At 37.9% G+C, this 27,609-nt stretch overlaps 1 protein-coding gene, 1 long non-coding RNA gene and 1 gene segment (V, D, J or C); all 3 read left to right on the top strand.

Moving 5' to 3' along the window:
• Positions 1-19,212, top strand: part of LOC141145464 (Ig gamma chain C region-like) — a 258,076-nt gene extending 238,864 nt beyond the window's left edge. Inside the window, 4 exon segments of the C gene segment in view lie at positions 13,620-13,919; positions 14,797-15,111; positions 16,801-17,121; positions 18,428-19,212. Coding sequence covers positions 13,652-13,919; positions 14,797-15,111; positions 16,801-17,121; positions 18,428-18,750 — 1,227 coding nt within the window.
• The window catches only part of LOC141118318 (uncharacterized), a 711,411-nt gene that overhangs the window by 238,399 nt on the left and 445,403 nt on the right, over positions 1-27,609 (top strand). The window lies entirely within an intron of this gene.
• LOC141145473 (uncharacterized) lies at positions 22,601-27,355 on the top strand. Its single transcript, XR_012244562.1, has 2 exons — positions 22,601-25,000; positions 25,971-27,355. It is a non-coding gene; the product is annotated as an uncharacterized lncRNA (long non-coding RNA).

Raw genomic sequence — 27,609 nt, forward strand, 5'->3', positions numbered from 1 at the left:
CTTTGGCCCCCCTCTTGTGCTTTCAACTTTTCCTATACCCATCTAAACAATACTTCTCTGCAGGGCTTATTGCAGTTTTAAATAACCCAATTAACACTATTTCAATGTAAGTCCAGTTACAGGGTGGGCCATCAGTGGTGATGGTGGGAAAGCCCAACATTTCCAGCTGCTTATTTGGAGTATTGTTACACGTTTTGTGCAAAGTTTATTGAAAGTTCCTAGACGTTCAGACATACTTATGAAAAGCTGCCATTAGAACATTAACTTCTTTTCTACCATGGTATATTTTTGAACGGTGAAGTGGTCGATGGCTATTTTTCCATTACTGTGAATGAATGGATTATAATCAGCAGCAAAGTAATGGCAAGGGATTTTGTTTTTAACCACTTCAAACACAACCCCCCACCCTCACACACACACACACCCAACGCTGTATCCTGGCCTAGGCTGACAAGACCCAGGCCTAGGGCAGCACTTTGCAGGGGGGCAACACGGAAAAAGTCCCCGCCGGCTTGCGCTGTTAGTGTAGCACCAGTCTTATGGGGCGAACTGGGCTGAGAGGCAAATTAGTCTAGCGCCCCCATAAAGCGGCCGCACTGCTTCCGGTATGCGGGTGGCTGGCATTCCACAACTGTGGGGGGGGAGGCGCCGCTTCTAATTTTGACTGTCCTATCATCCTGGACCACAAACCTTCCTCACTGTACTATATGTTTTCTTCTGCACCATTGGCATGGTTGTATCTTCTTAGTCCTCTCCATAAAATTATCAGACATTTGTGCTTAAAGGATCACTAAAGATAATTTTTTTTTTTAAATAACAAACATGTTATACTTACCTCCATGGTGCAGCTCGTTTTGCACAGAGTGGCCCCGAACCTGGTCTTCTGGGGTCCCTGGGCGGCTGTCTCGGCTCCCCCCCGAAAGGACTCAACACCTTCATGCAAGCTCCCTCGCATGGTGTTGAGTGCTTGCGGGCACGCTCCCGTGATACAGCCGGCGGCCACAGCCCCTCACTGTATCACTCGCCCCCGCCCCCCGGCGCGCCGCATCATTGGATGTGATTGACAGCAGTGCGAGCCAAAGGCTGCGCTGCTTTCAATCCTTACACTGTAACCAATCAATGGCCAGGATGAGCAGCAAAGAGGATATCGGGGGCGAGCGGGGAGTCAGGTAAGTAAAACGGGCGGCTGGGGGGGCCGGTATTGTCTGATGTTTTTTCACCTTAATGCATAGAATTTTTTAAGGTGAAAAAACTTTTACCTTTACAACCCCTTTAAAGTAGAACTATAGGCAACACTTTTTTTTTTCATTTTCCTGCCCCATAGCCAAGCAGGAAGTGAGAGGAAATCTATGCGAATTAAGGGAATCCATTGCCCCCCCCCCCCCCCCCGGCCCTCAGAACTAGTGTCCCCACTCGGAAATTTCAGCAAGGGGTGTGACCTTGACAGGAAGGGGTGGGTCATATTTAAATTAGGGGGTGCACGAGTTTAGTCAGGCCTAGGGCAGCACAAAACCTAAATACACTACTGCACACACCTGGACATTTGATCTCCTGACTTTCTCTGTGTGTGACTTGTACAGTAACACATTCACCTCCTCTTTCTCAATCTGGGTATGACCAATACATTTATGTATCCAGTGTACCATTATTAGGCTTCATGTTTTTAACAACCACAATACTGTTGGCATTTGAGAAAGTGAAGTGATAATTTCTTTCCTAAGGATAAAAAAGACACAGACACTTCCAACATCATTTTGGAGACCTGCCTGTGTTATAGCAAGTTATGTATTAATTGCATTGCCTGACAGTTTCATGGCATGCATACTGTAGATCTATACTGTGCAAGTAACTTGATAGGCATTCCAATCATCCACAGTTGTGCCCAGCTGTGCAGATACCCAATATGCAAAATAGGTGGTTTTCTATTTACTGCCAATATGATTCAATTCAGAGATTAAAATTAGTATTGTGTTTCTGAAAAAAATGGAACAAACAATCAAGCATGGTGTGAAATGATATGGCAGGAAATGACATTTATGTACCAGTTTAATTTTATTTACTTGCTTAAGTTGGCCAAGCTTCTTGTTCCATGTAAGCTCCAACACTCTGGGTGAATCTCTGCTTGACATAACATGCTGCATCATGATGGCATATGGTAAGCTTTTAAAGATTATTACTTACCATATAACTAATAAATGTTATGTTATATACATTTTATTTAGAGAATACATTCCATGCTTTGTTTTAAATACTAAAACTTTGAAAACAAATAACTTTGGGATTCAAAGGAAGAAGAGATTATAGTGTAAATTTTCTACAATCATAAAATATGAGTTTTTTTTTCTTATGTACAGTGGTCATAGAAGAATCTAAACAGTTGCTATTCATTCCGGAAAAAAAAAAGATTACCGGAAAACAAATTAATTGAGGTAAGTTTTATTTTTTTTGGGGGGGGGGGGTCAAAGAAATATTTGTACTAGTTTAATAAATTCAAACCACAGTAGAAAAAATTGTCTTTAGCTTTTGAAATGTCAGCATCAGAACAGATGAATTGTTAGACTCAACTATAATAGTAGGTATAATAGTAAGTATGAAATACATGTACATGTTGAGTCTTCATATTTATAGTACATATTGTTATAGGATTTTAGTATATATATATATATATATATATATATATATATATATATATATATATATATATATATATAAATATATATATATATATATATATATATATATATATATATATATATATATATATATATATATTATATATTTATTACGTTGTGTACTGTATAAATTGTTTATGCTGATATGATTGCATATCATATTCGAATTCTAAAGCTGAAACACTTAAAAGGTTATCCCCAGTACCAGAGATAAAAACAATTCAAACCCGTTAGTATTATATTTCCATTATTACAAAATATAGAAAATAATATAAGCTTGGTAAGTGACTGTGGGATACTGATCTCACATTCTAGAAAGTGATATTTACAATTTGAGGTTGCAAGGTAGGGAATAGATAATCTACCAGAATGGTCTAACTTCAAAGCAAGCTGCGGTCTGATAGAGAAAGTTTTTGACAGTATGAGGTAGGACTGTGGTTCCTCCATAAATGCTATGGTAGACTGCAAGTTTAAAATTAAGAAGCATAAATGTGAAGGTAACTTTAAGTAAACCACAGAAGGGTGTAGCTTACTGAAACCAAAAATGTAGCGAAAGTCATAAACAGGTTAGTAAACATGGATGACAGGCTTGCTATAGCTATGTAATAACAGTATTATGAAAAAAAAATCTTCTATAGTTAGGTAATGTCATGCTATAGGTTTTTGGAATAGGTTATACTATAACAGGCTATAGCTTTTGGGATTATGTAATACCCTTGCAGGCTATGGAATAAGCTACAGGAACAGTAAAATGTATTGTAATCAAAGGTGGTAGTCAGAACTACTGGATTACCATGTGCATATCATGACATGATATGGCTTTATTGGTAGCATAGGCATTTGGGAATGCATTGCAAGGCATGGCTGGATAAAAACAACGGGTTCACAGCTGAAGTACCTACATTTTTAATGCAGGTATGCCATGGCAGGCTTTAGCTGATCTGAACAAGGACAACCAGAAAAATGCACTGTAAGCACTAAAGAATGTCAATAATATAGCTGGAGCTATAGCTTTTGTTGAAGCTGATGAAGGAGCTATAGCTTTTGTTAAAGCTGATGAAGGAGCTATAGCTTTCTGTAGCAAACAGCATTGGAAATTACCATAGGAAGGGCAAAATGCTTTTGAACCCAGTTAGATGACAGAGCCATAGGTGCAGGCTTTCACCAGGTATACCATAGCAGGTTGTAACATATTTAAATAAGCACAGAAGTAAAATACATTTTAAGCAAGGATCAAGATTAGAAAAATATGAACAGGTTTTAGTAAAGTCATACCATAACAGGCTATAGTACATGGAAGCCAAAAGTGTGAAAAATCAAACTAGAATGGGATACTAAAATCTAAGCAATTTAAAGCATCTATACCTTTAAAAGCTATGATTTATCTGATCAACAATGCATTGTATGGCATATTGGGGATGAAAAAATGGGTGCAGGGAATACTGTAGCTTTACAAAAAAATGGCCATAGCTGACTGGCATGGTAACATAGGGCATGGTAAGCTATATCACTCTAAAGCAGATATGTGTTTAAATCACTGCAGGAACAGTACTATAAATTATTACCAGCCAAAAAAAAGAACCACAGGTGAAGGGTTTACTGTACATCCGTGGCTATACCATGGGATACTATAATGTTTTGGAACAAGCATAGGGTTATAATGAAGTCTTAAAGCAGGTATGGAGGTTAGAAATGCAGGTGCATGGCTTAGCTATGGGTATGCTGTGAAAAAATACAGTTTGTTGTGCCAACATCTAGAGAAGCCAGCAACAGTGTATTGTAGTCCAGGATGGAGGGCAGACAACTGGGAGCAGGGTTTAAAAATGTGTATGCTTTAAAGGCTATAGCTAATTAAAATATGCATAGGATAAGTAGAATGTGCTGTAAACAAGCAGTTTGGTTTAAAAAGCTGTGGACTATCACTTACTGAAAGTCAATAATTGTAAGCCAATATTGTGTTAATAAATATACATGCAGTACCTATGGCGAGTATATAAAGGTAAATCTATTCTGTTGGTTGCTAGAATAGAACAGAAGGGCAAGAAGGGGATGTGGAACATGAGGATTGAAGACCAGGAGCAGAAGAAAACTATAAATTCAGGGCTTACTGTAACTTTGTAAACCATGCCTAAAGAAGGAGACTAATTGATTTTGATAGCTTGCAGCACCTAAACTATTTACAATTAGTCACACAAAAGGCATCACCTACATCTTTACTTTACTGTAGCTATGATCTGGCAGGCTACAGGAGATTTTACCAGGCACAAAGGCAGAATAATGCATTGTAGACATAGGGTATGGTAAGCTATATCAATCTAACTCAGATATGTATTAAAATCAGTGCAGGAACAGCATTAAATAGTAATCAGTCAAAAAAGAGCCACAGGTGAAGGGTTTACTGTACACATACCAGGGTTATAATGACACCTTAAAGTGGGGATGGAGGTTAGAAACACAGGTACATGGCTTTGCTACAGGTATGGTGTAAAATACAGTTTGTTGTGCCAACAGCTAGTGAAATTAGCACAGAAATAGTATAGTGTGTTGTAAGCCAGGATGGTGGGTAGACAATTGGGAGCAGAGCTTGAAAATGTGTATGCTTTAAAGGTTATAGCCAATTTAAAACAAGCATACGAATAGTAGAATGCACTATAAGCAAGCAGCTTGGTTTAAATAATTGTGGGCTATCACTTGCTGAAAGGTAAGCATTGTAAGCCAAGATAGTGTTAATCAGGTATTGCCTACATATTTATCTTTCTGTAGTAATGGCATGGCAGGCTACAATAGATTTTACCAAGCACAAGGACAGAATAATCAATTGTAGGAAAAAGTGGAGGTAACATAAGGGCACTATGCCAACACGTAAGCTATGGTATGGCTGGCTAAAGGAAATGTTACCAAGCACAAGGATGGAATATTGTAGGAAAAAATTGAGGTAACATAAGGCATGGTAGGCTATATCACTCTACTACTATATAAGCAGGGCTTAAAATTTTATGCTTTAAAGGTTATAACTAATTCAAATAAGCATAGAAATAGTAGAATGCACTATAAGCTAGCAGCTTGGTTTAAAAAGCTGTGGGCTATCACTTGCTGATAGTTAAGCATTGTAAGCCAAGATTCTGTTAATAAGGTATCACCTATATTTTTATCTTTCTGTAGCAATGGCATGGCAGGCTACAGGAAATTTTACCAAGGATAGAATAATGCATTGTAGCAAAAAGTGGAGGTAACCTAGGGCACTATGCCAACACCTGAGCTCTGGTCTGGCAGGCTACAGAAGCTTTTACCAAGCACGAGGGCAGAACAATGCATTGTAGGAAAAGGTAGAGGAAATATAGGGCATGGTAAGCTATTTCACTCTGACATTTGGGAGCAGGGCTTAAAATTTTATGCTTTAAAGGTTATAACTAATTAAAATAAGCATAGGAATAATAGAATGCACTATAAGCTAGCAGCTTGGATTAAAAGGCTGTGGGCTAACAGTTGCTGAAAATTAAGCATTGTAAGCCAAGATTGTGTTAATAAGGTATCACCTACATTTTTATCTTTCTGTAGCAATGCCATAGCAGGCTACAGGAGATTTTACCAAGGACAGAATAATGCATTGTAGCAAAAGTGGAGGTAACATAGGGCATTGTCCAACACATGAGCTCTGGTCTGGCAGACTACTGGAAATTTTACCAAGCACAAGGACAGAATAATGCATTGTAGGAAAAAGTAGAGGAAACACAGGGCATGGTAGGTTATATCACTCTGACATTTAGGAGCAGGGCTTAAAATGTGTTTTCTTTAAAGGTTAGAACTAATTCAAATAAGCATAGGAATAGTAGAATGCACTATACGCTAGCAGCTTGGTTTAAAAAGCTGTGGGCTATAACTTACTGAAAGTTTAGCATTGTAAGCCAAGATTCTGATAATAAAGGTATCACCTAAATTTGTATCTTTCTGTATCAATGGCATGTCAGGCTACAGGAGATTTTATCAAGGACAGAATAAGCAAAAAGTGGAGGTAACATAGGGCACTGTGCCAACACCTGAGCTCTGGTCTGGCAGGCTACAGAAGATTTTACCAAGCACGAGGGCACAATAATGCATTGTAGGAAAAAGTGGAGGAAACATAGGGCGTGGTAAGCTATATCACTCTGATATTTGGAAGCAGGGCTTAAAATGCATATGCTTTAAAGGTTATAACTAATCAAAATAAGCATAGGAATAATAGAATGCACTATAAGCTTGGTTTAAAAGGCTGTGGGCTATCAGTTGCTGAAAATTAAGCATTGTAAGCCAGGATTGTGTTAATAAGGTATCACCTACATTTTTATCTTTCTATAGCAATGGCATGGCAGGCTACAGGAGATTTTACCAAGGACAGAATAATGCATTGTAGCAAAAAGTGGAGGTAACACAGGGCACTGTGCCAACACATGAGCTCTCAGCTCTGGTCTGGCAGACTACAGGCAATTTTACAAAGCACAAGGGCAGAATAATGCATTGTAGGAAAAAGTTGAGGAAAGATAGGGCATGGTAAGCTATATCACTCTGACATTTGGGAGCAGGGCTTAAAATGTGTATGCTTTAAATGTTATAACTAATTAAAATGAGCATAGGAATAGTAGAATGCATTTTAAGCTAATAGCTTGGTTTTAAAAGCTGTAGGCTATCACTTGCTGAAATAAACAGATAGTAATTCAGCTCCAAACAAGAAAACACCACTCAGAAAGAATGAGTGCAGTGCTTACTGTAGACCTGCTATACCATAGCTGCCTACAGCTTACTCAGAAAATTAGTATAATGAAAGGAAAACCAAAATGGGGTGGGTGTATGGGTACATGTATGTAATAGCAAGCCATAATTTACAATGACAAGCAAAAAAATTGAATAACGTGTTTTAATCTAGAGATATGCACTGAGGGCTGCAGGTAACATCTATTTGAAGCATAAAGTCAGGAAAAAGTGCAGGCATAGAAAAAAGTAAACCAGTATGGCGACAAACTATGGGTGCAGAGCTTACTGTAGGCATATAATATTAGGTTATAGCCTGGTAAAACAACAATAGGAATAGAAAACAAGCTGTAAGCTAACAGAAGGATTGGACATGGAATACTGCAGGCATCTTGTAGCAGGTTATAACTTGCTGAGAAAAGCAAACAAATAAGTCAAACTAGAGGTTGAAGTTCTAAATAAAGAGCTGTGGGCTACAGCCTTCTAAAGTATACAGATAGTGGATCAGTACAGGTTATAGTTAACTGCCCCCAAAAAAGGACAATGCATGTTATGCCAGGGTGATGCAAGCATACTATTGAGTGTGGCTTATTGTAGGTGGTAAACTTTACTCACTGGAAATGAAAAATTCAGTCCCAAGTTACCAAAGCTGCTGAAAATGATTGTCATACCAGCATAGAACTACAAGACAAGCTATAGCTCACTGAAACCTGAATAGTATAGAGCCAAACAAAGTTTGCTCTTCCCTAACTTCACTGTAGTCCAAAAATCACGAATAAAAAAATTGGAGTATTGTATCATCATCTGTGATGGTAGCTGTGCCATGAAAGCTTTGGTAAGCATGAGTCTTTGGATACCAGAGCTTTCATTGCCCCCAAAATGCTATGCGTGCATATTCAGTATCATTTAGCTACCCCACAACAGGAACTTCAAAATATTTGTTATATTAGTTTATATATATATTAGTTTGCAAAAACAAGATGAACATGTGTCAAAATCACAGCATTGGGTATGGGCCACCAGTGCAATCATTCAGTGCATCGTTTTGTGGATGTAGGGTTGCCCAGATTTTCAGCTGTGTAGAGCAGTGTACATTGATAACTGAGCTCAATTTTACTCTACCACCATTTGTCAAGCTCCTAGGGCAGTGTGGTAGTTTGTGTTGTTTGATGGATTGGTCAAGCTATTTCTGTATTTTTTAGTCCATCAATATGCTTAATAAAACCTATTTTTTTGAGACGTATTCTTATTTCAGGGGGTATATTTTAGTATGTAATGTCAGATAAAGACCAAGGAGATTCTTATCTTAAGTAACACATCGCAGCATTGATATGCAAACAGGGGTAACTACTTTGGTGAAGATAGTGTTGTCAGAAGCAACATGAGAAAAAGCTGGATACAGATAAATAGAGGTAAAATAGAGGTAAAGAAATAAGGAAATACTGTAATATATATTGGATGGCCTAAAAAATATGTGTTTAAATGGGGTAACAAGAAGTCTACAGTTTAATATACATAGAGAGGTAAAGTGGCACTAGGTTTAGACCCTTGGGCCCCATTTTTGTGCACTGCGATAATGTGCATTGTGTCATACTTTAACACATGCTGCATTATTTATTTTCAAGATGCTGCCAATGCACAAATCATATATACAACATTTTTTTTGAAGCAATGTTACCTTAGTGTCTCAAAATCAATAGCACTGCAATGTGCTGGTGCATGTAACATGCATTGCAGTAACATGCATGTTACAGCAACAGACCGCATCTGAGAAATGTGGCCCCTTATTGTTAGTGTGGCATTTTCTGCTATCTCATTATGCCTATATTGAACTTCAGAGAGATATTTTGGAATTCCATGTGGATACGAATTAATGCAATATGAATTAAAAATTTATAAATGATTGTCTTAACAGATTTGAAATAGCAACTAAGTACAAGAGAGGTATTCAGGCAAATGTGATATGTGTAATTAAGAAGGTAACAGACTACAGTATAAAGATGCAGATTTAGTGTAGGAGTCAAAATAAGGATTTTTGCACCTTTTTGGCACATTTGTGATAATTCGATCTATAATGCTAGCCTGCTGATTATCTTAGCACTCCATTATAAGTAAAGTCCTGATATCTGAAAGGGTCTGAGCATTAGAACCTTATTCATAGCTGCCTGTGCATGGTCAGTCTTTGGGAAATTAAAGGGTAAAGATAGAAAAGAGCTTTAAAGCAAAAAAAAATGTTTTAAGAGACATATGTTTTTTGAAATACAGCATGATTCTCTAGATGAGGAACTAAAATGTACATATATTTCAATACAAACTGCAGCACAATTCTTATTCATATTGGTATTTAAGCTTTACACTCTAATATCATACTGTGGATAACTGAAACGGTTTATTTCCCTTTCTAGGACGTAAACATTCTGGTTTTCACATTACATAGATGTAATTCACATTTCTCAACTTTCTAAAGTGATAAAGAGGACACCTTTTAGCACGCAGTAGGGGTTATTTACTAAAACTGGAGAGTGCAAAATCTGGTACAACTCTGCATAGAAATCAATCAGCTTCCAGGTTTTATTGCCAAAGCTTAATTGAACAAGCTGAAGTGAGAAGCTAATCGGCTACCAAGCACAACTTCACCAGATTCTGAGTGCACCAGTTTTAGTAAATTAACCCCCTCATATAGGCAAAGGACATGTCCCTTGCCATGGCCCTGGCTACATCGACCACAAAAATCTGCAGAAAATGATTGGCTAAACCACACAAGCGCAAGTTTTAACCTCTATTTTTCCTTTTAGCTTTTCTAATTAACAAATGTAGTAATATAGAGGTTGGACACAAAGTTTAGTGCAGCATAATACTTTTGGTAGAAAATAGTGCATTTTGTGTTGAGCTGTGCTCACCAGACCAAAATAGAGAGACAACTGAGGCTGCACGAGGGGCAGAGAGATTTGGTCTCAAAAGAGGGATGGTCCCTCCAAATGAGGGACAGTTGGGAGCAATGTGTAATTACATGCATTGATGTTTCCTGCTAATTTCTCTGCTTTATGCAGCATTGTAAAGTCTCCTTTAAAAAAAAAAAAAAAAATAACAAACATGTTATACTTACCGCCTCTGTGCAGTGGTTGTGCACAGAGCAGCCTGGATCCGCCTCTTCTCGGGTTCCTCTTCACTGCTCCTGGCCCCTCCTGTTGAGTGCCCCCACAGCAAGCAGCTTGCTGTGGGGGCAACCGAGCTAAGCTGCAGCTCCTTGTGTCCATTCAGACATGGAGCTGCCGTTTGGCCCTGCCCCTTCTCTCTCCTGATTGGCTAACTGACTTTGATTGACATCAGTGGGAGCCAATGACACCATTGCTGTGTCTTAGCCAATCAGGAGGGAGAGTCCCGGACGGCTGAGGGACTTGTGGACATCGCTGGAAAGAGATGGTTCTCAGGTAAGTATTAGGGGGTGCTGGGGAGGCTGCTACACACATAAGGCTTTTTATCTTAATGCATAGAATGCAATAAGATAAAACAACTTTCTGCATTTACAACTCCTTTGCATACAATACAGTCACAATTGTTTTTGAGTTTTCCGGTGAACACAAAATTTCACTATTGACTATATGGTGTCAGCAGCCTTTAGACCAGGGATATGCAATTAGTGGACCTCCAGCTGTTGCAAAGCTACAAGTCCCATCATGCCTCTGGGTGTGGCTGTCAAAGTCTTGCTATGCCTCATGGGACTTGTAGTTCTGCAAAAGCTGGAGGTCCGCTAATTGCATTAGCCTGCTTTAGACTTTCAGTTTTAAATTTATTGTCTTTGCTCCAGTTTTGTCTTTTCACGAGTCCAGCCCAGTAACTGTCACTCTTTAAAACTGCCACTTGCTTCTCCTAAAACTCTTCTAGCCTGATTGGGGCAAACATTACCTACTCATGAGAATGAGGGAAGCAGACATATATATTTATATACATCTCAACTTTAGACTTTCAAAAAAAGGACAGCCAAAGAAAGGATAATGCAGTCACAAAAGCGAGCATGGCTAAATAGTGCTGAATACTAGTTTAAGGGGGTACAGTTAGAGTCTAATGCCGCGTACACACGGTCGGACTTTTCACCTACAAAAGTCCGACGGACACCGACGGACTAAAGCTGGCTGACAATCCGATCGTGTGTGGGCTTCCCCGGACTTTCAGCGGACTTTCAGCGGACTTTTCCAGCCGCAAATCTGACGGACTTTAGATCTGAAACATGCTTCAAATCTTTACGTAGTAACTACGCCGGACCCAGAAATCCGCTCGTCTGTGTGCTAGTCCGACGGACAAAAACCCACGCTAGGGCAGCTATTGGCTACTGGCTATCAACTTCCTTATTTTAGTCCAGTGTACGTCATCACGTACGAATCCGTCGGACTTTTGTGTGATCGTATGTAGGCAAGTCCGTGCGTAAGAAAGTCTGCCGCAAGTCCTCCAAAAGTCCAACAAAAGTCTGACAAAAGTCCGTCGAAAGTCTGTCGGACAAGCTGTCGGACTTTTGTAGCCGAAAAGTCCGACCGTGTGTACGCGGCATAAGTGTATACACAGTATATACTGCACACCTTTGATGTAGTCCCTGTACATCTACCAGGCTACTTAGTACCCTCAACTGTTGGAACAACGAACTCTTTGGTCAGGAGTATATAACATGCAGCACAGCATGTGCAGCTGTTAAGAACATGTAATAGTGTCTGTTACATTGCTGGACAATGGAAGGGAAAAATATGTAGCGGAGTGGGTGGACAGTAGAGAAAGAAAAAATGCCCCTCTTTTGGTGGTCAGTGGGACAAAATTGTTCAGTAGGAGAAAAAATGAAATGCCCCACTGTTGGTGGTCAGAGGAAAACAAAATTCCTGACATTATCAAACAGTGGGAGAAAACTGCCTGGCATCATTGATCAGTGGAAAAACATTATTGGTAAGTGGGAGGTAAAAATGCCATGATATTAGTGGAAGGAAAAGTTGTGCAGCATCAGTGATAGAATAATATTCCCCAGTGTCAGTGGGAGCAAAATGCCGTGAGTTATGATCAGTGGGAGGGAAAAAAAATATCCTGAAGTTAGAGAGAGAAAAAAAGTATCTTTAGTGTCAGTGGACAGTACAGGGACTTTCTGCAATGTGAAATGCACATCCTTCTACTATTCTGCATAAACAGAAATGCTTGGCTCATGTGACCCAAGCATTCCTTTTTATGAGCTATTCTCGTCCAAACGACATTTGCCAAAACAGATCATGCATCTCCATCTGATCATCCTCATATTTATAGTTAGCCCTATTTGTGTTCTTATGTAATGTATAATTATAGAACACTTCTTTATCCATACCACGGATAACAAAGTCACAGAGTGTACTGTAAGTTTTTTTCTTTTTATTTATGACAAAAACTCCACCACCTTTTTAGGAATATAAATTCCTGTCTACACCTTTAACATCTTGCATCGAATGTACTTAATGTTCCCTTTATCACAGCTGTGCAGAAAGATGTATTTTCTGATCAATATGTGGTAAATGTCAAGAAACAAGGTGGACAACTAAATGTTAGCTTTAACACATTTTATGTGTGTGTGTGTGTGTGTGTGTGTGTGTGTGTGTGTGTGTGTGTGTGTGTATATATATATATATATATATATATATATATATATACAAGAAAATGTAAAGACTCCTTTAGTACACCAATCCCAATGTTCTTACTTATGATGCTATCTAATCCAGACTTCAGCACTGTAGAGGCAAAGAGAAAACTGCTAAATCATTCCAAATAGATAGTAAAACTCAAAACAGCCTGCATGAAAATATTAATCCAGTTATAGCCAAGTCCACTACTAAAAGCATATAGAGAGACAGTACTGGTAGGATAGTTACCAAAATTATTAGAGCATTCTGGACATCTAGTTTAAGAATTAGCAAATACATTTTTATCAGATTTCACTAATACTTACAAAAATCAGCTCATCTCAGTATTAGGTATGAATTAAAAGAAAACCTGCAATGTTAACCATATCCATCTAGTGGTTAGTACTAACACCAGATACATACTTTGCATGCCTTTATCTTTTGCAATATCTATAACAAACAAAGGGCATGTTTACTGCTTGATAACTATATGCATAATCATCTTTTTCTTTTGTAGAGTTGACAAAATTGAGATTTATTTGCTATATTTCTTTCAGATATGATCTGATAACTAATGCATTCCTTTAATAATCCACAGCTCAGCCAAGTGCTCCATCAGTTTACCCCCTTATGCCCGGCTGTGACAGCTCTTCCTCTATATCACAAGTCACTATTGGGTGCTTGTCTACTGGATACCTTCCTGCTCCTGTAGATGTTACTTGGAATTCAGGTTCCATAACTACTGGAATTACAAACCTACCAGGCACACTTAGTAGAAACGGGAACTATCTCTCAGCCAACTTTCTGACTATTTCTACATCTGATTGGAAAAATAACAAATATACATGTAATGTGGATCACAAGGCCACAGGCGTAAAAACTAACAAGGATATACCAGGTGAGAACAAAATCATTTCTTCTACTAGTAATTTTACCAATATTTTAAAGCTATTTAGCGCATGGCTCTTAAAAACAGCCTAGGCGTCATTTTAACTGGGATGTTATGTTCAGGGGGTGAGAAGGTCTGCCTAATCACATGACCATTGTGATTGGCTGTCACAGTGGTCATGTGATCAGGAGCTGGTCCCAAGGTCAGAGACCAGAAGCTGCCTTTGACAGTTTGGTCTGCTCACTCTCATTCAACCATAGACACATATGTGCGGTGTGTGAGCATTAAAGCCCACCCTCTTTGCCGTTGCACCTACGTATTACATGGGTGGCAATAGGTTAGACAGATTTCACAAAGTCACCAAAATGTTTACTCTGGTTTTAGAAATGTGAAAGCAGTATCCTGGAGAACAGTAGAATGCTGTACCATGTTAGTCACTGATAACAGTAGCAAAAATGGTCTTTAACATTAGCTAGTAAATTGTATAATTATAATGCAGTGGTAGTCAATCTGCTTTAATATATGGGACCTCAAGTGACGTAACCAAAGGGCTGCACATATTATTCAGATATACATATATACAGATATACATATTATTGCTACAGATCTTATCAGAGACTCCAAACATGGAGATGGTCAGAAGTTATGAACATGCTAGAGGGGATATGTTAGAGACTATGGGCATGCTACAGAACATGGCCAGATACTATGCTCATGCTTCAAGAGATAGTCAGAGATTACAGGCATGCTACAGGAAATGTTTAGAGACTGGGGGCATGCTTCAGGAGACAATCACAGCCTGGAGAACGTTTATAGAACTGTTGTGGTATTAACTGTATTCTTCAAAAAAAGTTTTAATTTGTTAATAATTTATCTGTTTATTTAGAGTGCGGGAAACCTATCCCACCCACTGTAAAAGTTCTGCAAGGATCGTGCGGGGAAACTGGTTCAGTTGCGCTTGTTTGTTTAATCAATGGATACACTCCAGATAACATTAGAATACGGTGGCTTTTAAATGGAGAAGAAGCTTCTATTATTCCAAGAAATAGCACTCCATACAAGGATAGCGAAGGAAAATTTGAATCTAGAAGTGAAGTTTCTGTTCCCACAGAGGATTGGAATGCTGGGGACACTTACACTTGTAGCGTTAACCACCCTCCCAGCTCCAGCAAAAACGAAAATACCATCCACAAATGTTCAGGTAATAATAGCATGACCTTCTGTAAACACAATTGCCATTGCTGAAAGGGTTTGAAATACAGATGTACTGGTAAAAAGATAAAAAAAAAAAAAAAAAAGTTAAAGGATATAAAGTATCTAAACCCAAGAACAAAAATATAATGTTTTTAGTGGGTGCATTAGCTTTCTTTTTTTCAGGGTTTTTTCCCTGTATTTTCACCTGGAGAACCTGGCAGTAACATACTTCATATATATGGAGTAACACTGTTGTTAGGACAGAAAGTTTGTAAAGCTTGCCATACAGTAGATGGATCAAAATTTGTCTGGTTAAGCAGGGACCAGCCAAATTTTGATTTATCTATGGCCATTCTTATTCAAGAGGAGTCGATCTAGTGATCGACGTTTCTCGAACGGGACTGTTGGAAAATTTGTGTTCAATTAGTGCATGCGGCCAATCGGCTCCAGCTCTGATCAGTGTATTCTGACAGCAGAGGAGACCCAGTTGTCAGAATATAATGACACAACTGGAAGGTCTCCTCTATCCATAGGGGGATCCATGTTGTTTTTGTTTATATAATCCTGTCAGTTTATAAAAAAAAAGATCCATCTATGGCCAGCTTAAGCACTGCAGAATACTTCTTCCTTTCCTCTTTAACATAGGGTTATGTATTTGTGGCTTTCAGAGAGAATTGTAAATAATGCTAATTTGATTACAGTGCAGCACATACAAGAGTATATATGAAGGTTTTAACTTACATCACTTCTGTAAGGACCAACAGGTTTTTTTTTTAATTATCAAACATAAATAACAAAACACAAAATAATTCTTATTAAACAGACCAAAAGGAAGCTACACTTTAATAGAAATGTTCAAATTGTTGGTTATTTTAAAACTACAACTTTTGTGATAGCAACATAAAAAAATATTATATGTCCTTAACTCTGTATTAAGTAAACAAACTATTGCGTATTAAAAAATATATGAAATGGTTAGTGTGAAATGCTTAGTGTGGAACATTAGTGCCCAATTGCACTTTGAATTAACAGCTCAGGATGTGACAGTTATACATTTTATGACTATTAAAATAGCAACCAATAAATTCTAACTGTCACTTCTGTAACATGGATTTAAAACTGCAAGGACGTGTGACATCTGTCCAAAAAGGAATAATAAGTGTTTACTATATAATGTTTAAAGCTGAACTCAGGACATACAATCTTTTCATTTAAATATATAGCCACAAAGCATATGAACCTACTTTTTGTGCAATAAAAGGCTTTACAAACCTAGATATTACCTTGTAAAAGCAGCAGTGACCTCATCACTGTGCTGCAAATAGCAGGGCTGTGGGAGGGGCCCAGCAGGTCCACCTACTACAGGCTGTCTGCAGAAAACTAATGGAGGGGGCGGAGATTTGACCAGTCTCCCTGCACAAGGAGAAAGAAGAATGGGAAGAGCAGCATTACCAGAAGCTCATGCACAAAGGCAAAGTTTCGCACTGGCTTATTGCACAGATCTGGTATTTAGACAATATTTGCCTGTCCCAGAGTTCGGCTTTAAGTAATATCCAAAACGGTTAATGGGTGAGTCCTAACAAAGATCATTAAAATAAAATACTAACCATTTTAATTTACAAGATCATTATATGCCAATGCTTTTGTTTACTTTTCTACCAATGAGTATATTATACTAACTTTTTTTTTTTTTTAGATTCCTCCACCTTCCATCCAAAGGTTGTCATTTTACCACCTTCCCCAAAAGATTTACTGCTCAGCAATGACGCCAAAGTTACTTGTATAGTAGAAAAACTAACATCTACAGATTCTATAGAAATTAAGTGGAGGCGTGAGGATGGCAAAAGACTTCAGACTTTCAGACCTGATCCAGATCAAGGTTTTGATGGCACATACACTGTCAAAAGTGTCCTGAGGATTAATGTTGCTGACTGGAAAACTGGAAAAAAGTTTACCTGTACTGTATCACACAGTGACCTTCCAGCCCCCGTGGAAAAAACAATTTCATATAGAGATGGTAATAATTTATGCATGAATATATATTTATTATGATCATGATTATAAAATCCATTTAAAAAATGTATTTCTATTAGTAAGGTGAATACAATTGAATATAATATAGTTATGAGTTTCAGCTCCTTTTCTCATGTTCACCATGGTAGCAATAACTGCTTTCCTGCCTCTTGCTTACGAAGGTCAACAGCTGACGTCCAGATGACATGCACATCTGATGAGTCAGATCAGGGACAGCTCCATACAGACCTTCAAATAAAAAGTGTCTGAAAGCAAATAGCTACTAATATACCCCTGTATATATATATATGTGTGTGTATATATATATATGTGTGTGTATATATATATATATATATATATATATATATATATATATATATAATTTTCTCTCTCTCTCAGAAAAAAGTTGCCTTAAGGCCTTTATTGTTTCCCCTCATCTAGCACTGGACCTGAAAGGACCATTTTAATTAGAAAAACCTCTTGTTTTCCTGGGACAATGTTCTCTGGGATATTGCAGCCTCTGACATTTATGCTGCGTACACATGAGCGGACTTTACGGCAGACTTTGCCCGGCAGACTGGATTTCGTCAGACAATTCGATCGTGTGTGGGCTCCAGCGGATTTTGTTTTCTCAAAAGTTGGACGGACTTAGATTTGAAACATGTTTTAAATCAATCCGTTGAAATCGAGTCCGGTCGAAAAGTCCGCTCGTCTGTATGCTAGTTCGACGGACAAAAAGCCACGTTAGGGCAGCTATTGGCTACTGGCTATGAACTTCCTTGTTTTAGTCTGGTCGTACGTCATCACGTACGAATTCGACGGACTTTGGTGGATTGTGTGTAGGCAAGTCCGTTCATTCAGAAAGTCCATCGTAAAGTCCGTTGAAAAGTCCGCCGGGCAAAGTCTGCCGTAAAGTCCGCTCGTGTGTATGCGGCATTACTGTCCATCAATATAATCCATTAGCAAATGCTGTGTTTTAATGGAACTAGAACAAGTACTCATCTTCCTCACTGGGCCTCTACTTATAAGCTGTTGCAAACAACCCCTACCTGAACATATTGATTTAAGGAACACAATAGGCAAAATTTAAACATTTGGGGGAATGGATATATTAGACATGGCTGGATGCTGATGAGCTGAACCACTTATTGACTTAAATATATATATATATATGTGCAATTCCAGTTGTAAGAAGCTTGTGGGTGACATAGCCTTTATTGGATTTAAAAGTCAGTTTCCTGTATAATAATGCAAAGATACATTATTTTAATTTGAAGATTCAAATTATTATTTTTTTTTATTTCCTACAGAGGACGTAAGAGAACCAACAATTTATTGTTTCCAGCCAGCACCAGAGGAACTTGCTTCGAATGAATTTGTGGGTCTAACCTGTATACTTAAAAAATTCAGCCACAAAGATTTGTATGTCCAATGGAAGAAGAATGGTGTAGTCATTGATGAAAATAATTACACAAACACTGAACCCGTGATAGATGGAGATGGTGAGACCTACATTATGTACAGCACAGCCCTTATTAGTAAATCAGAATGGAACAGAGGAGCAACATTTACCTGCTCAGGCTTACTCAAGAAGATAACTTCAAAAGATATTAAGAAACCCAGGGGTAAATGATTCTTGTGCTCTATTTTTTTTTTATATCTGAAGTACTCCCAGTGGCTTACTCTCTTATTATCCTTTGTTATCATTGAAATTCTACCTACAACCTATCATCATTTTGATGTGTGGAACATCAAGCTTTAGTGCTTTAATGTCATAAAATGAAGCAATTGTTAAGCCAATGCAGTTTTTGCCATTTGGATGACATTCGTCAGAGTCATGTAATTTAAGAACAGATGAGAGGAAATGCTGCCAACATTAAAAAGTAAACCAAAGACAAAATCAGCATTGTATTAACACTGTTTATCAAGATGTCCAACATGTTCCTTTGTGTATGTAATCTCAACACATTATTATCTTGCATTTATTCTTGCCCTATGTTTCTGGTGTGTGGAACACTGGATTTTACTTTGTGTTTGTCATGTCCTGTCATGTGCTTATATCTCAATAAACTCTTGTATAACATATGTTGCTAAACTCAGTATGTCTGTCTTTACTTATCTGGGGTCTTAATATATCAGTATACATTTAATGCAACAAATAGAGATGCATACATTAATTAGTACAGAGATAAAATCAGATAACAACATAGTATATCATTATTATAAATATAAATGTATAAAGCATTACTACGTATAAATACTGCAATCAATACTGTTAGGCTGGTTAACTTTCAACAAGAAAACACCCTAAATGTCTATAGTTGACACTCCCTGCATACAGCACTATTAATGTAATCCTTTATTAGATTATATTTCAGAAAGACACAGTTTCATATTCAGAATGTTCTGTTATGTTATAAAAGCCAGACTGCATATGCAGAGTTCTCACTATGGACCTAAACTAATAGATGACAAGTGGAAGTACTTGTATAGATCTGAAGTATGAGTAGTTTGTCAGGGAGCACCTTTCCAGTCCATATAGTGTCTTTTTCTACTTTACCAACCCAAATTATTGATGAACAGTGGTGTGTGTAGCTTTATTAGTAAATGATAAAATATTTGTTTTAATTATACTTCTTATTTAAATTTCACCGTGGACACTGTATAGGCTCTTTTTACAATTAACAACTTGTAGCATCACCTCCATTGCTCATTTGTATGAATGCATTGAGCATCAAGTCTCACCAGTATTTTGCCTTTTTTTATTCTTAACTATTAAAACGAAGTGTATGGGAGTAAACAACAAATTTTCACTAAATAGTTTCTGATTAGGAATTTGATAAACAAAAATGAATAATAAAATCATTGTCTAAAAAAGTTCTCCACTGAATATGATACAGGCAATTGTCTATAAAATACACTTATGGCGGATAAACAGCAACATCAGAAATTTAACTAAATAATACAACAAAAAGCAATGCAAAATTCAGGTATTGGTCACAGCCCTATTTACTTCCATAAATCTATTTTGTCCAGATAATAAGTCATACATTAGATGCCTTGCAATCTATGTAACCTAACTTGTCCACTAACCATCTCCATGTTCTTGATATTTTTGTGCAAACCTTAGTGAGATGCTTTTACTAAAAGAGTATAACTAGCTCGCTGAAGCTGTATTCATTGCAATCATCTTAACATGTGCAACTGAAATTCCATTTTTGCTAAATTCCTCTAAATTCCTTTGAGTGTTCAAAAAGAACATAAATTCACTTATCTGTGTGAACACAGTGCTCTTTTAGAGAGAAAAAAACAATTTGCTACACTGTTAAAGATGTTTACAGAAACCAACTAGATACCCGGAAATAACATGATCATGGTACAGAATCTGACCCTGAAAATGTTTATGTAAAGCCCAAATATATTTTTCAGTCTCTTTAACGTCATTTATACAGTTTTAAATTTGTTCATGGATTTATTGCAAAGTTTATGGATTGATTGCAGTGGCTTTACATTGTCAGCCTGCAGCACAAAGGGGTTTATTTACTAAAGAAAATTAGGCTGTTCACTTTGCAAGGGAATTTGCTCCAGAGTGTAGTGAATGTGCAGAAGCTTCACTTTGCAAAGGATACCCAATCACATGCAAGAAAAATAAAAAACAAAACTTTTGCTGCGCTTGATTGGATGATGGAAGTCAATTGTGCTTCACCTCATTCATTAAGTTCTGGAGCAAATTTCCTTGTAAAGTAAATAGTCTGTTTGTCTTTAGTATATCAACTCCAAAGTGCTGTTTCTGACAGAATCTCAACCTAAGAAAGTAAGCTATTTGCGTAAGACAAGTGTATAAGTGAGACATACAGCCAAACATGCTGATAAATAGATTTAAGTTACAATCACTTTAAAATCCCTATATAATCGGCATACCTCACAATACCACTATTATATCTGCTTTCAATTTTGTAGCTCTGTCATGTGTAAAATGTTATGTGTTTGTCTGCTTTTACCTTCCTGTAAAAGCTAAATGCAGGTATGAAATGCATAAAAGAGAAAAAAGAACCCAGTATTCCAGGTTCCTAATTATTTCCCCTTCAGCTAAATTGGTCTTGTTATCACGTGTTTGGGCCTTATATAGCCAATCCTGAATTATACATATTTGAACAAAGCAGTAAAAACACTTGATTTTGCTCATTATTTCTGCAGTATTAGGCTGCCAACCAAAAGTACGTGTGTACCAAGAATTTGATTGATATTCCTTCATGTGGCTAACTAAATATGGAATTAATATGCTACGAGGATGATAGAAATCCTAATTCAATCAGTGTACTCTTTACATTAACAAGTTACAGTGATGATGCTTTAGGAAAACTGGATCAATGGTAGATTTACTTACATTCTTAAAAACCTAAAAATGTCAGGGGATCAAGTAAAGATTTCAAGAACAAAAGATGATCTTCAACCACAATTAAATGTACTTAAATTCCAACATGACAGCTCCGAAACAGACAAGAGTTGCCAAATACACTTGACTGCTAATAGGTATTTTTCTTGGATAGCATTAGAAGCATATAATATTTATTGACAGTCCTATTTTTTTTTTGTTAGCAATAGCAACTGAAAAGCACAAGAAGAGCATTATGCATGCATCATTTTTCTAAACATAAACAATGGAGCAGACACTGCTCCTAATTAATGAAAGTGGTAAAAGGTCCTATATTAATTAGGAGCAGTCAGTTCTTCATTCTGTCTCTAGAGCTACATGCTCCGATCTCTCTGATTGCCCTCAATCGGAATGGGAGGAAAGAGGAGGGTTATTAACTCTGCATGCTCTGCTCATGTAGTTGTCTGTTGACAAATCACATCCTGTACACCAGGTCAGACCTGGTGGGGATCTGTGGCAGTTTTCTATATGGAAAACTGATACATTCTCTCTGTTATTTAGGTTCAGACCCTGTGCCAGTTTATATTTCACTCTGAAACAGAAATTGGCGCAGGTGGCACAGATTGACCTGAAACAGGTCTATTTGCTTGGTTAATGTGGTGCACTCCACTCCCAACAGTTTTCTGCTCCATTATAATGGCACAGGAAGCTTAGCTAAATCCTTGGATAAAGTCTACATAGAAAATGAAGTGCTCCAAATTCTTACATTGGTTAGTACCACTTCATCAGAACGGAGACACGTAGTGTAATTATAATGATTTTTTGTTTGGTTTAAGTATCATCAGTTTAAACTCATCAAATGCTAATGTTAAAATTTTGTGGAATATTTACTTTAGAAACAACATGCCAAAATATAATAAATAAATATGGCAATATAGGATTTGACTGCATGCCTTTTGTCACACAAACTAATGAGGTAGATGAGAAAAGCTTTAGCCTGGGTTCACACATGTGTGGTGTGAATTGAAGCTCAGGTTTCACTGGGAAGATCCCCTGCGTTATAGCTGCGGATCAGTGAGCAGGGAGGTGGGGGGGGGGGAGAGGGGGAGGTGTAGTGAGGAGAAGGAGAAAATCCATGTTCAGAACGCAATGCATCTGCGAGTCAGATGCATTCCCATAGAAGATAATGGGCTTGTAATTCGCTCCGAAATGCCCAGAAAATGCACACGTTTTTTGTGCAATGCGCAGTGCGAATGCAACGCACATATGTGAAACAGATGCATTCATATGAATGTATTTTAAAATGTCCTGCGAATTGGATGCGGTGTAAGCCGCATCTAATTCACATAGGTGTGAACGGGGGCTAAATGCTGCTGTATATGCCTATTGATACTAGTAGTAGTAGTAGTAGTAGTGGTAGTATTTAGCATCAGAAGTTTACAGATCAGTACTCCGTACAGCACATAAGTTACTGTTTTTTTAAATTCATTTTAAGCCTGGTACTCAATTGCAATGAATAGTTTTTTAGTGTGTGGAATTAATGATTTTTTACATGCATTTGCATTAAAAAAAATCACTTAATTACTTGAAAAAGGGAAAGCAATAATAAAACTCACATTACACATAACTATTTGTAAGTGTATTAGGCTCACTCCTATGGCCTCGTTCACACAAGGCATACAATACTGTGCAGGCAGTCCAGTTGATGTCTATTGGGACATCCTTGATGATGCCTTGTGGGAGTGCGAAATGCGTTAATGTAATTTCTGGTGCCGAGTCCAAACGATGTCACTTCCAGTTTTGGTGGAACACACGCTGGGTGCAGGGTTTCCTGTATTTTATCCCTGCATTGTTACATGCTTATTTTTTGCTTATTTTACTTCTCTGTCCTGTAAGTACCAACCTGTTTTTGCGCAATAAACACCAACCTACTGTGCTTCACTATTAGTTTCTTCTTTTTATTTTTGTTGCATTTACCAACTCATGATTATTACGTTGGGGGAGATCTCCATTGGACCTTCTGTGAGTCGCCATTCCTGCCCAGCTTTACAGCTTGTATGACCCCTAGACTGAAAAGCTAGGGGTCCATTTTATCCAGTGAGTGGGGACACAGGAAGGGTGCGTGCCACATCACGGAAGTGCCACATCAGTGGAAGTTTGGAGCACTACTGCACTTTATAAGGATGAAAGCACTTAAGCACCTTTATTTGTTTTGCAATATTTCATCTTAATTTTTCAGTGGAATGATCCATGCACTTTTGCAAGTGCGGTATATATTTTATTATATTCATTCAAGTGTACAGCACTTTGTGTACAGCAGCTGCAATTATTATATCTGTATTTCAGTTTTTTCCACTGGTTCACTTTCAGCGCGAGTATATTTCATTTTTTACTGTCACACAGTGGCTGCATAAACGCAGCAGGTGCATGTGTGGGCAAGTGCATGTCCCTGAACCCTGTGTGCATTCTGGGACATGCACCCACACTGACACAGATGTCATACTGGGACACAGTGGCTGTGTTTGTGCAGCTGATGTGTCCCAATAGAAATCAATGTGACTGCCTGCATGGGGATGCACAAAACACCTGCCCATCCCCATGTGGGTAAACACGGCCCTGCACCGGCATACATAATTGTACACCCTATGTGTCAAGGCCTTTAAATTGTCACTCACTAATAGGAGTTATTTGTCAGAAGCTGACTTTAAAAAATAGCGCATGTTAATGTACATTCACATAACAGTTATAACACATGTATAACACATAAAGCATTGTTTAAAGTTAAAGTGACCTGGCACAATACATATCTAAGGTAAGAAGAGTACTGAAGTTCAGGGATAGAACATGCGTTAGCCCCTTCTATCCTAGGCTAAAGCTAAACACATGGGAGTTGAATTTCTAAATGCAAAGTGAACAGCCTTTTTGCCTAAAAAGAGTAACCCATGTCCCCTTCTGCCATTAACTATCAAGTGACAGAATGTCAGTGAGCAGATTCTGGCAATTGACAATTATTCAACAGGGGCACATCTTAGGGGCAGGGCTTAATTCAAGGGTCAGACAGGAATTGACCAGAACGGGTACTTGCAGCTACCACAAGATGCCTTAACTTCAGTGCTGTTGTTACCTTAGATCCCTTTCCGTGTCAGATCCTTATTAAAAATTTTAGTCAATCATTTATACGAAGGTAGAAAATGCATAAAACATATTGCAAACAATCGTTTTAAACATGTTTGTTTTTTGGCATCATTGTGCCATGGTTTACATCTTGCTTAAAAAGAACGTATTATATAGTGTGTCTAGGCAGTGCTTTTCCCTGTGTGACCTTAGGTAATTTACATTTATAACAAATATTAACCTGTTTCCCCAAATCTTTATCATTTTAGTGGTATACCTCATCTGGGAGGACAGCAGTGAGGATGACGAAGATAGTCTATGGTCAACAGCAGCTACATTCATCACCCTCTTTCTGCTAAGTTTCCTCTACAGTGCAACTATAACAATTGTAAAGGTAAAGAATCTTCACCTTGATGGCTTGGCATAACAGGGTGGCAATAAATACATTTTAAAAATGGGGATGTTATATTATTGCTTGTAAATAATCTGCACAGACGTTTTTAACTATAATAATGGCAAAAGATATGTTTGCTATACGTGTCTTTTTTTCTAATGGAGCCCATTAACCCTTTTGTTTTTAGGTTTTTTTTTTAAATACGAATTTACAAAATTCAGATATGACGTATCACCAGCACTCTTTAGAACCTTTTGAGAACTAATAATTTACTTCTGTCAAAGTCAAAATGAAAAAGCTTATGTTTCAGCCCCTCCAAGAACCTTGCCAAAGAATTTGACCTTGTGAGTTCTGGTAACACATATTATACTGAAGACATTATCATTGCTACCCATTGGTTACTTTAGTACCCTATCTTTCAGTGGTCAGATATTGTGGAGTTTAACTGTGATATTTGAAACATGGTCGATGAAAAGCAATGATGATCTTACAAGCACTAAAACTTGTTTATGTCTAGGCAGGTAAGGCACTACTAATTAATAAAGTGACATTTTGGAAAGCTGCAACATAGAGTTAATACAAAGGAGCCTAAATATCATAGTAAGAAACTATACAACCAAAATGGATGAAACATTTGTGCTGTAGCCTGTGATTGCAGACATCTGCATTAGAACTATAGGTTACCTTAGCTCTCATTCTGCTTGTTGAGAACTTGGGGCATGAAGCAGTTGCATTGGATACCTTGCCTCTGACACACCCTTCATGCAGGTTTGACCCAAAAAGCATGACAATAAGCATTATTGGTGTAAATATTGTGAGGTGGGTACTATCATTTTGAGTAGAACAAGAGGTGTATTGCTGATTTACCTGTAGGCTGAAGACACTGGCAGTTTATGCATTATTTCCCTCTACTAGTAGTAGTGAGGCTATAACTTACTATTGTTTTTTTGTTTTGTTTTTCTTTCTATAGGTAAAATGGTTAATTTCTCGCATTCTTCAGCTTGATAAGGTTGATGAGCATTTTGTTACAGTACTGGACTCAGTTACTCCATGAAGATGTTGATCTATCAAGTGAATGTAGTGTGTTAAATGCATACAGATTTTAAGTGGAGCTATGTATTAATAAATCTGAAATACTGTATAGTATATTTACATGTATATGTATAGAGCTTGTGTTCTTCCCACTACATGCTATGCACAAGAAATGTACAGGATGTATATATGTTTGCACTATATCCATAAAGATATATCAATGATTTAAAAAAGAGCAAACTCATATTACTAGTTTTCAGCCATACATCATCACTTACCATGTGGAAGTTGGTATGTAGATTGATTGACTAGAAATGGATGCTAAGGGGAGAATTGCTTGGGCTCTCATGTAACAAACTGTGTCTTGTAGAGCTCATCCGGGAATCTTGCCTATTTATCCTGCCTCCACAATATTTGCTAAAGGCACGTACCTTCTCCTGCTGTCTATCGCCCTCAGACTTGCTCTGGAAGTTTCATATCCCCGCTTCTCTCTCCATGGCCTGCCACGATGAAAGAACAGGAAGGAACAGGCCCAGTGCTGGCTCCAATCTCCTCCAGCAGCACTCTAACAACAACATAAGCAAGGATGAAGTGGTGCAGCTGGAGAAATATATTTGCACCTACCACATTAGCTTCTACACAGTGCCCACTGTCACTCACACAGTAACAGGGATCCTCCCAGACAGGGGGATGTACATATGGATGCTCGGGAGCATCACATAAGAGCCCACTGAACCCCAAGAGACAAATTTGATAGAGACCCCAAACCCACACTTCTTGTTCTTGATTTACTTTTTAGAGAATAGACTGTGACAAAACAATGTTCGTATAGTCAGATTTTTTGGGGGTAGAGTAACTCCACTACCATATTTATGGGGAAATGGCTTATTAATAATCCTGAAACTACTTCACTACAAAGACAGGGAAAAAAATTACACATAAAGCTAGATAGCACAAGGATGTATTCTATATTAGGGCTAAAATCCCCACCTTCCCAGATTTCTCAGCAGAATTGCAAAGACAGAGCCAATTACATGGAAGTATAAAGAATGTTGCAACACTTAAAACATCCATATGTCATCTGTAACCTGCCAATCTCAGGGGGTGGAGAGTGGAGAAATACACTAAATTCTGTTAGCTTACACAGTGTACTTGAAGGCTACCTTTGGTTCCCTAACTAAGCTACTGTTTGTTACCCAGTTGACAAGATTTGTGAATTGCCATTGTTTGGTTAAATTATCACAGAATATGACTTCTGGTGATCTCACCCCATTTGTCCATTACAGTTGTAAAATAAAACTTCAAGATTTATAGCAAATTAAAGAGGAATTGCAACATTTTTTTTAAAAAAAAGTAATGTCCTTTAGCAGCTGACTTTATAAAATTAGGCACTTACCATTGCCTGCAGTCCAGTGCTATCTTCCCTCAGCTGGTTCTTTTTGTTGTGAGTCCATCTTGGATTTGAGAGCTGGTTGTGCCTTTCTGAAGAATCACAGCCATCACCTCACTATGCTTGTGCTAGATTGCATGTGACTGGTCCTGCAGCCTCCTGGGATGTGTGACCTCATTCTATAGAC

Source organism: Aquarana catesbeiana, linkage group LG01 (assembly GCF_042186555.1).
Source record: "Aquarana catesbeiana isolate 2022-GZ linkage group LG01, ASM4218655v1, whole genome shotgun sequence".
Classification (NCBI taxonomy): Eukaryota; Metazoa; Chordata; class Amphibia; order Anura; family Ranidae; genus Aquarana; species Aquarana catesbeiana.